This window comes from Haplochromis burtoni, unplaced genomic scaffold (assembly GCF_018398535.1).
Source record: "Haplochromis burtoni strain Fernald_Lab_line unplaced genomic scaffold, NCSU_Asbu1 Contig_114, whole genome shotgun sequence".
In the NCBI taxonomy this organism is placed as follows: domain Eukaryota; kingdom Metazoa; phylum Chordata; class Actinopteri; order Cichliformes; family Cichlidae; genus Haplochromis; species Haplochromis burtoni.
This window is the reverse complement of record NW_024582475.1, coordinates 1,307,710-1,320,261: the sequence shown is the minus strand read 5'-3', so window position 1 is coordinate 1,320,261 and position 12,552 is coordinate 1,307,710. Positions and strand designations below refer to the sequence as shown.

At 43.4% G+C, this 12,552-nt stretch overlaps 1 protein-coding gene across 1 annotated transcript; it reads left to right on the top strand.

The window, feature by feature from the left end:
- Nucleotides 1–1,629: 1,629 nt before the first annotated feature.
- On the top strand, nucleotides 1,630–12,111 carry LOC102293483 (circadian-associated transcriptional repressor). Its single transcript, XM_005928761.3, has 6 exons — nucleotides 1,630–1,787; nucleotides 3,868–4,330; nucleotides 4,677–4,752; nucleotides 5,265–5,343; nucleotides 6,985–7,114; nucleotides 8,494–12,111. The coding sequence occupies exons 2-6, from the start codon at nucleotides 3,908–3,910 to the stop codon at nucleotides 8,884–8,886; spliced, it is 1,101 nt and encodes a 366-aa protein (XP_005928823.1). The 5' UTR covers nucleotides 1,630–1,787; nucleotides 3,868–3,907; the 3' UTR covers nucleotides 8,887–12,111.
- The last annotated feature ends 441 nt before the right edge of the window (nucleotides 12,112–12,552 follow it).

Sequence of the window (12,552 nt, the reverse complement as noted above, 5' to 3'; positions counted from 1 at the left end):
TTTAGAGGACAATTAAAATTCAAAATGAACGTCTAACCGTGCCAGTAGGTGTGTCACCTTGACTGGTTTTAGAATGCATTCTTCACAGCAGGATGTGATTACAGGCTCATCCGTAGAGAGCAAAGCTAGTGTTTGCTGGTGCCCTCATCCTGCCTGCTCTTCATTGTGACGGCAGCACATAAAGCAAAAGTAGCCACATATGCTACTCTATGATCACTTGACCACAAATTGCCTTTTCAATCTAATTACAATGGTACAAGCTCATTACAGAAGGCAAAGATGACAGTCCAAGAAGTCCTTCTGCATTATATCTCAGACAGATTTGCACCCGGTTGTTAAAACTGTCTGGGCAGCGTCCTCGGCTCTGTAAACATCTCGCGGAGCCTTTTCGCATGTGACCTGTTTACTCTGGAGAGAGAAGGGGGGGAAATGTTTTGTTTCAAATCCTGTCTATCCGCATTGTCAACTGAGGGAGATGAGGAGACCAGGCCGTTTGTGCTTTTTGGGTGGGCGTCTCCCAGGCGCACGTGATCTCTCTCCCCGCCCCCCACCACTGTTTGCTGTGAAAGGGTTCGTGACTCACTGGCTCCAAGCTCAGGATTCTTGTCTGGCCTCTGACAGAGGGCACTTAATCCTACTCTCTCATGCAGTCAAACAGAGGTCCTATGAGTCATCAGTTTTACCATCACTGTGCCTAGAAAAAAATAAATTATAAATTTTAAAAAAAATACAGAGCTATGGTCAAGAAGAAGCAGCTTTGCGTGTGTGTGGAAAAGTGGGTCTGGTTTCGTGTATTTACCTTCTCAAGAAAAGCAAAATGAAACAATTAATGACTAATTCCACTATGATTCATCTTAATGCATTATTTACTTAGTCACTCACAACTTGGAGACATCTTATGTAATGTCTTGTGGTATGCAGAAAGCATTCATGTACTTACACAAGTACTGTATAGTTTCGCAGCAGGTACTTTCTCTCGTCTATTTCTCCTCTATTTTCTAAAAGCTAGTTACTTTGCAGGTCATTCAAATTAAGCGTGTTATCATTTTATAACGTTAAACGATAACAAAGTAGCCTTATATTACAGATTTAAATGTCAGAAATGACCTAATAATATATATTACATGGACAGAATCTTCCTTATAATAAATACATGTGAATCGATCTTACCAGTTGCCCTTTACTTTGTCATCCCCACTCACCACACCACCACCATTAGCAAACATATTTTAAATGTGCAAATTTAAGTGCCTGCTACACTCTACCGAAGTGTCCTTGGGCAAACTCATTAACTCTCACACTTGTTCCTGAAATTGCTGACTGCGCCTTTAGCAGTGCCGCTCATCTTACTGACATGCCTCAAGTCAAGCATCATCATCCAGATGATATAATGCCCAAGAATGCCTGTAGAATGACCACAGCCAGCCCTGGCTTGACTTTTCACCCAGCTGCTGAAATGAAACCGATCCGCGTGTCCACGTGTTTGTGTCATTTCCATGTCATTTGCATATGTAAACCGGCCTCGCCTATTGCTCCGCGACTGCACTGAACGGAGGAGCCGATTGGACAGTCGGAGCCGCTCGAGGAGCAAATGGGAGCGCATGCTCCTGCTAGTCCCGCCCTCCCAGACACGTTGCCTTGGGAGAAGCAACACGGGCCGATCACTGGATGTTCTGCCTCCTCTCTCTCACGCCGCACGTCCAGCACATCAGCTGCTCTCTGCCTACAGTCCTACTGGATTTACCGCTAAACAAAGGAAGAACGACCAGCCGCTCCATCCTGAGAAGGTAGGCACCCATTCGCATCTCCTTTTAATGCCCAGAGCCTCCCGATAAATATAACTTACTTTGTGTTTCTGAGAGGACTAAGCGATATCCTAGTAATATTATTATTTTAAATCATCCAGAGGCATTTCACACAGACAACCTGGTCAGAAAAACAAAGAGTTTGCGGTTGTGTTTAGTGCTGCGATATGGTAGCCTTCCCGTTACAGGGACTGGTATTCCTGTTTCATTTCTTTCTTTATTGTTTAAATATATATATTTATATTTTACTAATTCAGCATGATGCCAAATTTACTGAGACTGATGAGGAAGTCTATTGTGTCTGTTACCCAACTGATGTGAAACCCGCATTTAGGCGGACAGATCAGACCTGCCACCTTATCTTCCTATACGCGTTTTCTCTGGCGAGAGATAACGACGTGTGAATATCTGAAATATTCTCTTATATTTCAAGCATATCGGCGTACGTGTTAAGCGCTGGGCATCTCTATTCAGGTGCCCCACCTACACAGGTAGATGTAGACGTCGAGGTCGCGGAAGCTAACTGGTATATATATATTTTTAAATTGCTTTATGGGACCACCTTTCCTTTGATTCAGAAATCCACGGTGTTAGCTGTTATCAGTACCTCCTACTGCTATTTAAAGTGTTATTAGAATATAACTGTAGGCCTATATGCGCATGCAAAGGCCCAGGGCAAGTGAATATTTAGTAAGCTCGCCATGTGTATGCTGTTTTTATCACAGAAAGAAATTAGTAGTAGCGTGGAGCTAGTCATGGCACATATATGTTGATATATTTTCTCAGTGCTATTGGATTCATTTAGAGTTAGTATATTAATAAGAAGGGCGACTTTTATACAATTATAGAGAGAAATTAGATTTTCTTTTTGCTACTGCAGTGTCTGTGCATGTTTTGTGTTGTGTAATACAGTATTACACAACACAAAACAGACTGACATTGCAGTAGCTTGGAATTAGATTCAAGATTCTTTGGGACTTTGCTGAATCTCTTCTATGGCGCTCAATACTCACGTGCTCCTGTAAATCATTGCTTTGATTTAGAGCAATGATGATGTATATGTTTTGCGTTTTATTCAGTATATCAGTAAATGTCCGCTCCACCCCTCCTCTGTAACAATAAGATCAGAAGGCGACAAAGAATCAGGGAGCAATTAACCCCTCTACCCTCAAATTTTACAGGAAGCAAGAGACATGGCAGTCCTTAACTCTGGAAATCCTAAAATGATCTCTGTGCTGAAAATGCTGTTCTCACTTCCCCTCTTGTAATAAACACAGAGGGAACATACTGCAATTAAGCCTCCGTGAAGAGCCTTTAGTTGGATTTTCTTTTTTATTCAGAAGGCGTTCATTGCTGAAGAACGCTTCCCATTTTCTTAAATCTCTTTTTTCACCCCACAAGTGTCACTTGTGTTGATGGGAGGTCTGCGGTTCGTCGAACTACTAGTCGTCATGGTGGCAGACCTCTGCCCCTTTGAATAAGCAAGCGAACGAAGTGTATGAATGAATGTGGTGGTAGCAGCTGGCAGGCCAGCTGACAGAAGCGGACTGAGGGTGGTGGGGGGGGATAGTCAGGGTAGCAATTGTGAAATTTAGAAATGTGTTTGTTTGTGATGTGAAGACGCTTGAGGGTTGCAGTGAAAAAAATTTGGAGGGACAAATGACGTGAGCCTCCCACCCACCACCCTCCGAGTATTGGATGGGGCACGGGACCGTTTGCTGTTTGCTTTTGATGGTGGCTGGCCTGTGTTTACTGGCTCAGGTGTTGCATCTGCAAAACAAACAGGTCATTGTGGTCCCAACAACTGTTATCTCACTGCCACCATCTGCTCCGAGTACACTGCTGTCCCTCCTCTGTCTTTATTGTTATTTCTGCTTGGCTGGACTTTTTTGTTCTTTCTTGACTTTTTGCTCGAGAACACTACATTTGATTATTTTGGCTAAAGGCCTTGATGTAGTTAATTTTTAATTTACTGTTTCTCGTCTCCGCGTCTGTTATCGCTGCTCCCTTTAATATGTTTCGTGTTGTTGCAATGTAATAACGGTGAGTTTCTCTTTGTCAGGTCGGTGATGGTCAGTGCTATTTAGACCCTGCAGCTGAGGATGTCTGCTACAGATTCGGACAACTCCATTGACTGGCTGGCTAGCGACAATGAGGATAATGAGAACGAGCAGGAGCCTGACTGTACCAGAAAGCACAGCCAGACAGAAGCTCCTTTATCCCCCTGTGCCGCTTCGCACCTGGGCCCGACTGACAGCAGCTGCCGCTGGAGCAGCGACTTGAAGGAGGGCGACGGTAACTGGAGCGGGGTCAGGGAGGTCTCCAGCCGGGGATCTCCCGGCTGCATGGAAAAATGGGACAGAGACACCGCCACTGGACTGTGTAAAACACAGCAAGGAGAAAGAATGAATGGCAACAACACTCAGCAGGCACTGAAGAGACCCCGCGGCTCTACAGAGGACGAATGCAAAGAACGGCAGCTCATTGCCAACATGTCAGAGAAAGAGAGAATTTTTAGCAGCAAGGTGAGCGCCTCTGTGGTTCATGTGTGCTTTCCACAGACAGTGGTTGACAGTGTCAGCAAAACTAGCGCGTACCCTGTCACCCAGACTGATTCCCGTAGTGGTTTTACAGAGTGCTTCCTGCATGACATTTCCAGTAAAAATGACCTTCCCCTATTTGCTATCCGTTTCTAAAGAACTAGACTTTTTCTGTCTTAAGTCAAACAAAGCTAGTTAGTCATGGAAAGTTGTTGTCAATTAATATAACAAAATGAACTGGGGGGAGGCTGATTTATTATGAGCTTATCAGAAAAGGTTTTTCAGTTGTTTTATTACCCACTAACACTAATAAATCTGTTATTATTTTCAGTGCATGGAGCTACAATGCTACATTCATCCACTGTCATCAATCTTGAATGGCCTTCGTTCAGGGAGATACAAAGAAAGTAAGTCAGCATTTAATATGTCTTCTGCTTCACACACAAGATATTAACCTGATTGAACACAGAATGTCTTAGTTGAGTCTGTTTTTCACGGTCTCTTTTGTCTCAGAAAGAAAAAAGCAATAGAGCGCATAGACTACGCAAGTCTTTGTGGAATAGGTGTCCTTGAGATATGAGCGCGAGACGTCTGAAACATGCGTTGCCATAGGACTGTCATCTAACCACAAGCATTCCTTGTATATGTGCGCATGTGTGTGTAAACTGATGCAGTTCTTGAGACAGATAGGCATTATGAGGATCTCTGAAAGAGAGCACCGTGTTCAGGCGGGCGCAAAAACTGCTTAGTTTGGGATCTTAGTCAAACCCGAACCTCGTGTGACCCAGCACTTCCTGGCCACAGAAGCAGGGAGTCTGTTCCTTCACACACACATTTCACACTACCCATCTGCTGAACAGACTCAGCCCTGCTGTCAACACAGTTCATGTGGCTCATGCTACAACTTTCTTCTTGCCAGGACTCAGCAGTTTCCAGGAGAGTGTCGCCATGGACCGGATTCAGAGGATCATGGGTGTTCTGCAGAACCCCTACATGGGGTAGGTGACCCACATTCTGCCCTACATGAAACAATGATAATCGGTACTTTGACATAAATGTGTCAGCGTAGAAAATCTGTGTGCTCTTTTCACTTGTGGTTTCAAACCCGTGTGAGAACCACAGTGCATCCCCCAGCATACATATACAAGGGCTACCCAATACTGCTTGCTATCTGTGGGTCGAAGTGGTCTCCGTTATGTTTCTGACACATGGCTCACAGCAGGTTGCTGCTACCCCCGCACATTCAGGATAAATTTACTGCAGAGATGGCTGCCTCTCACTAAAGCTGGGCATCTTGTTAAAAATGTATCAGGCTTCACTGTGAGAGCGGCCCACTTGTGTCTGTGTGATTAGCTCTCCACCGGCCAGACAGCATAATGGAATATGCTATCACCCCTTTCAAGGAGAAACTCTTATAGTCCCTGTTTCCCAGTCAAATTTAAAATGTTTTGATATTTCACATTGTTAAATGGAAAAAAACTACCAATTCTCAAGTCCTTATGATCTGATTTTTAGTGCAAGTTTTTTCCCACACATATAAAAAAGAATATCTGTCCATTCATTTGCGCATTTTCTTAACCGCTGAATAGAAAACTTCCATATCTGATGAACGTTGCTATCAAAAAATTCCAGAAACTCGTGTAATATATGTTTCAATTATCTGGAAACATCACATTTGAGAAGCTGGAAAGTTTTGAGTTTTTGATTTGAATAATCACTTTAGAGCATAATTTCACAGAGCGATTGCACTCAGCGATCGTATCAATACTATTTGATTACACTGAAACGAAATCCCGGCATCGTGTACAGTTTAGCTGTGAAACTGAATAGGAATCTTTGGGGTGCAGTTAGCACGAGGCTTTGCATCAAGGTATATTAGACAAAGTGCTCCTGAGCCTAGCGCAGACTAATTGGAGCCCTCACCCACCAGCTGCTGCCTCCATAAGGGAAACAAAGAGTGGGTGTGGCAGCCTCCCTGCAGACAGCCAGGGCAGAGGCTGGAAGGTGGACTAAACCCCTCCCTCGTGTCTCTCCTGGTGTCTGCTCTGTGTTGCCAGCTGGCAGCCCCTGGAGCAACACAATGGTAGATAGGATCAAAGTGACTTTTTTTTAGCAGCCACTGTGGCGGATAATCTTTCACATGAATTTAACATGGGTTGGACTGAATATAGCAGGAAGGTCCCGATCGTACGGCCCAGGCTAATCCCCGCTCGCCATCTGGTTCTGACGGGCAGCAGTTAAGGGGGATTCTGACTGCGCCCACCTCCGACGTGAACTGCGTCAACTGTTTTATTTTTACACTGACGCTGTGGGAGAACGTTGTGGCTTTGGCGTTTATATTTAGAGGCGAGCGGGAGTATTATACGCCAGTCCACGTGTGAGCTCAAAGCATGTGAGAAATGTACTTAAGACAATGTTCCCCTCCCCACACACGGAGAGCAGGCTTTGTTGAGCGAGCGAATGTGTTCGCTTGCTTTTCAAGAGCGGATATTTCCTGTGCGAGCTTGATGGGGAGGTAGATTTCAGAGAAGAGGTTACCAAGATTTTTGCTCGATTACTCAGATTCGCGCGCGATAGCTTGAGTAAATAGCTCTCTCTCACTCTCTGTTTCTTTTCTTTTTTTTCACCTCTGCTTCCAGGGAGAAGTACATTAATATCATTCTTAAAATGGAAGAAATGCTGAAGAGCTGGTTCCCTAATGTAAAGCTTCAAGAACACCCACTCACTGTCACCCAAACAGAGGAAGCTGCTCCCACCAAGAAACTGAAGGTAAAGTTTAAAAAAAAGAAGCTGTTGTGTAAGAGCTCTTCGCCTAAATAAATCCCGCTGCCAAGAACATATGGTGACGACTCAGTGAAAGAGCGACTAAAATATCTATTATTATTTAATCACAGGTCTGGAACAGGGACAGGAGGATTAAAAGCTATTTTTACTGAGGTATTACTGCAGTCTCAGGTTCACTAAGAACAATGACAGAGGAGAAAAGGTAATTTTGGAGGAGTGTCCCTAAGGGGATAAGAAAGGTCAGGATACTTTAGAACATTCCTTTGCATTTAATTGGTGAGGAATTAGTCCCGACACACCCTGTCATGAACAGGATTTTATGATCTACATTAGGTTTTTTTTATTCTTTATAACCGACTACACCCACTATGATCGATACTGCTCATACCAGATCCCTACTACCAAGTCTGATTGCTACAGTGTGTAAATTATGCAGGTGGTGCAGCTCAATCGGAGGAGGTTCCCAATTCAAGTATTTCTAGTAGCGCGAGCGTGGCTGAACGCGGAGTATGTCTTGCTCTGTGCTACGTGTGAGAAAAGAAAACTGGGGGAATTCTCACGGATTATCTAAAGATGGTGTGTTTAAACAAATACACAGAGAGTTATCGCCCTCAGAACCGTGCTCATAATTTTGGTCTTATTCCTGCCACGCTCTTCAGCGTGTTATTTACTTTCTGGATAAAAACATCTCATTGGACACTTAGTGTCCGGCACCAGATGGCAGACAAACTAAGTAGCTTTTCAACAAGCTGGGGCTTCTAGTAACTAAACAACAAGATCCTCAAGAATTAGTGGAGGCCAAATTACGGTTCAGAGAGACTATTTTAGAAACAAAACTCAAAATTAATGCCAGTGTTTACCCCTAATGTTAGATATTAAACAGAGGAAATTAAATCATTTTGAGGCGCTAATACACTGTGTACATGTGTGTTCGGGTTGTTGCAGCGCCCCACCCAGATTTTGGGGCTTATTTGCTCTTGGGCCATTTTTATGGCTCCTGCAGTGTGTTTAGGGGTGGCTGTAGCTCAGGAGGTAAACCAGGTCATCTGCTAATCGGAAGGTTGGTTGCTTGATCAGAGTGTGAACGTTCGATGGAAAGCACTTAGAGGAGAAAAGTGCTTGTGGTATAAAGTGCTTTGAGTGCTTGAGTAGGAAAGCGCTATAAAAGAACAAACCATTTACCGTTTTAGTGTTGCTTTCAGCCCTTCCATTATCTGGGCCTCACTCAGATTTCTGCACGATGAATATATTATTTATATTTCAGGGTCCTTATAATAACTAGATGGACAGCAAATGAAAATTCGGTCTTGGTAATCAATTAGAATCATCGCTGAATAATAAAACTTTTTTGTCATACCCAACAGCTGTCTCCAGTTACCACATCTGCAGCAGCGAGCGCCATCACTACTAGCGATCCTCCAGCCACCGCCAAAGCCCTGAGAGTCACAGATCTCACTCCTCCTGGAGCTTACTCTGCCAATAATCTGAAGTGGCTCCACACGTCACCCATTTGCTCTCCCACAGCAGAGCAGGCCCAGGCTGGTCCCAGGCCCCTGCTGACCCCCAGTGACAGAGACCTAACGCAGGACAGCGCCGTGTCCTCCAGCACAGACAGCCAAACTAAGACAAACTTGGTGCCCAGAGGCCCGCCGCCGGGCAAAATCAACGCGCCCTGTCTAGAGAGGCTTCTAAAATCGACGGACAGCATCATCACACGTAAGGGAACAGGGCGTTTGACGGACAGCAGCTGGTCCTAGTCCACACAGAGGGCTCGGTGTAAGCAGCGCGCAGAGGAGCCCCGCCTTGCCCACCCTGCAGGGAGCCAATCAGCTCACTTAGCTCATTCCAGCCTTCAGGAGAGATGAGAGCCTTCAAAAGGGATGTTACCGATTCCTCTTTTAATATGGAAGCGGTGTCGATGAACAATGTGACTTTTCTGTACGGCGGTGTACCCTCTCTAACATGACAACTATCTGCTTTATTTCCCTTTTTGTTGACTTATCTCTTCTTTTTTCCCCCCTCTTCTCTCTTTTTATTTTTGCACTCTTCAACAGCGTGTGTGAGAGTTGGAAGGATAAATTTCACATGCTGTGATACCGGAGAAAGTATTTTCACAACTGAATTTGTTCGCACTGGCTTGTAGATGTAAAAAAGAAAAAAAAAATACAGTCTGAGTATCTGTGAAGCTGCCATTACGAGTGAAAGGGAAAGAACTGAAGGAAAGGTTTGTGCTGAAAGGAAGGAAGATATGTCAGTGATCTACATATTGTTGTGCTGAAAATGTGGGTGAAATGTGATGTTGTTCCCCTCCCCTCCCATGACTCCACTCTTAAGTTTATTGATGTGACTGTTACTCATTTGTATTCTTTATAAATAACTCTTTTGGTACAACTGTTCTACCTCAGCGAGCACCACGTCACGGTTAGTGAGTAAGAATGTGAACACTATGCTCAAAGTAAGGACACCTCGACAGAGCTACGGTGAGCCACCAAATGGCCTCTGACGACAAGGTCTGCAGCGCAAAGTCTCCCCTCTTCTACAAACGGAGGATGCTGTCTCAGTGGGGATGCTCTCGTGGCCTGACTGGTGCCAGTGTAAAGAATGTCAACTGCAGATTTCTTTTTCGAGTCTCCCAGTAGAAGGCAAACAGTGCCTGTAACGTCAAGCTGTGCCTGTAAGCTGGTTTAATAAAGAGAAAGAGAGAGAACCGTTTGGAAACCTTGCTCCTCTGTCCTCTGTGGGATGTACAAATCAGGAATTTTCACTCTCCTGCCGTTTTCCTGTTTTGAGTAAGTTATTCAGATCTCGCCAACTATTTTCTGTGGTGAAGCAGAACAATAGCTTTTTTTTTCTTTTCTTTTTTTTGCCACAGAACTGGACAGTATGTTGGACCAGCGGAGAGATGGACAAGCTTTTTTGTCTGTGTAAATCTTACAGGAAGGTTGTCAATTTACCCTGAAAAGTGGCCTTTACAGTGTGAAATTTTATACTTTCAAAATAAATGTGGTTATATTTGTTTGATGCAAAACAAATGGCTACAGATTCTTCTGTTGTGAAATTTCTTAACACTGTAAAGCCTAAACCATGAAACACTAGTGTGTTTATTGAACCTTCTGACAAATCTTTATTAGAAGAATTTAAACATCAAACTGTATATATGAGTATTAATTTATGGATTTTTGTTGCATACTACAACTTATTCCGGCTCTTCAGGGAAAAACAATCACACTGATGATGTAGAGGTCTCAAAACCTGATAAAAATCCAGGTATTCCATATGACACACTTGGTTTTCACCAAAGGCTTTTTCAAAGGGTGACGTATAAGCAAAAAGAATATACACAATGGCCTGAAAATAATTCTCGACCAAGAGCTAAACCCGCTCAATTATGCATCAAAGACCCCCAAAGAAAGAAGAAAAGAGTGCTATCTGATTAATGTCGTAGTTGGGCCAATTATAGGGTGAGTCACTCAAAGCGAGCCTACTTCCTGAGGGAATAAAAAGATTTATTGTTTGCAGGGTAGGGTTTCATCTTCTTTACCTCAGTTGTGCTGTACAGGCAAAGTGAAATTACTGCTTGCAGGGCTCAGTATCACTTCACATTTCTCAGAAAGTGTTGCCACGCTGTGTTTTTACATGCCTGTAGACAGAGAGGAATTCCAAGCGCACAGTTTTTCACAACCTGCAAGAAAGAGGGAGAATGGCTCTGCCTGTGCCAGATTTCACATTTGATTTGCAGATTAGTTCATGAAAAAGGCAAGAAGCAAGTCTTTTATACTCTCGTGTGTGGCCACGATATAAGCAGTTAGCTCCACTTCTAAATGTATTTAGAACATATTTGCAATCCAGCAAGCAAATGCCTCATGTTTGACAAAAAGGAGATGCTTTTTTAATTTTATTTGTTAGGCCCAATTTTTGCTTCTGAACATTTTGTGAAACCACTGATACCACTGACTGTGGATTCACTTTCACTCAGCTCATGTCGAATTTTGTTTCTGTCAGTAAGAACATGTCATGGCCACGAGGTCTGAAAATAGAAGCATGTGGGAGTTCTACAGCCTCGAAAACAACCGTTCAGGAAGTTAAGGAGAGAAAAAATGGTAGCGATCTACCCCATTTTCATTTGTGCTTCACTAAATTACACATCAGCGAAGCACGTGTCTGTTTTTCCGAGCTGAAAGGCTTGATTTGGTCGATTAGCCGCACTGCTTTGTTTCAGTGTTGCTGCCCCAGATCTCATCTCTCAGGAAAAGGCTAATGGCCTGGACTCACGTGCACAGATGACCTGACAGCGTTCGTGTCCATCGACAGCTGGCACAGATCGCCCAGAAAGTTGTTGTTATGAATGATAGGAAGAGCTGCATCAACAAAAGACAGAACTCTCAATATAAACACCCTGCCAATAATGAACTTGTGATGTGATGTAATGTGCTGGGAAAGTGCATGGAAAGCAAAGTGCTATGAATATAAAAGTAAGTAGGTGCAGGATTCTGCAGACTGAGATGGGTGAGTTTAAAAGTACTACGAGAACATGCTCAAAAAGTAAGACTAGAATTTCTCATTTAAAATCATTTTAATAACTGTGAAAGATCAAGAACTGCCTACTCTACTAGAGAGTTTAAGAAAAGGTAAGTTGTAAGTGCACAAAAAATAACCAAGTACCAGAATACATCAAAGTGATGGCAAATTAGATCCTTAATTTTTCAATTATGTTCAACAAAGCGGTACCAGAGTCACCAGATAACATTATAGACCAATTCTACCATGGACAAGAAATCTCATTGCTTTCCTTTTTAAAGGTCCACAGAGGTTATGCTGCACAAAACTGATTGATGTCTGAGGGTTTTTTTTGTATGTATGGGCAGAACTACAAAGACCCAATCATTACTGCAGCAGCAGACATTGGAGCCTTTTATCAGAAGCATTCAAAGGCGAGTGGGAGAGAAGAAAGAGGGTGGACAAGGGGTCTGTGGTTCCAGTCACAAAAAGCCACAAGGAATAATAAATAGGGCTTCATTTTCTCTAGCTGCTCTTTTATTGTAAAAAGGCCCTGATTTGAGCTCCAGCTGGGTTTAAAATGACGATGGGGGTGAGACTGAATCACAGCTAAGGTGGCAGAGCTTCCCCCAGCAGTAGTTATTTATACACCTACTGTATTTATAATCCTCCCATCCAGAAAGAGCCAGATGTGGTGAGTGTGAAATCACTAACAATCCAGTCAATTCATGATATCAAAAGAAAGGCCAACTGTAGCAGTACAGGCAGTGAATAAAGGGCAGATATTTGCAGGACTGCCGCTGATGGTGGCATTCGTTTAAAAAGCTTCATGAAATTGTTAAGCATTCAAACCTTCTGTAATGTAATCATTCCTTTTGTGCTGATGCTCACCGTGGCTCTGCTCTTTTAGACTGTAGTGTTAAAAG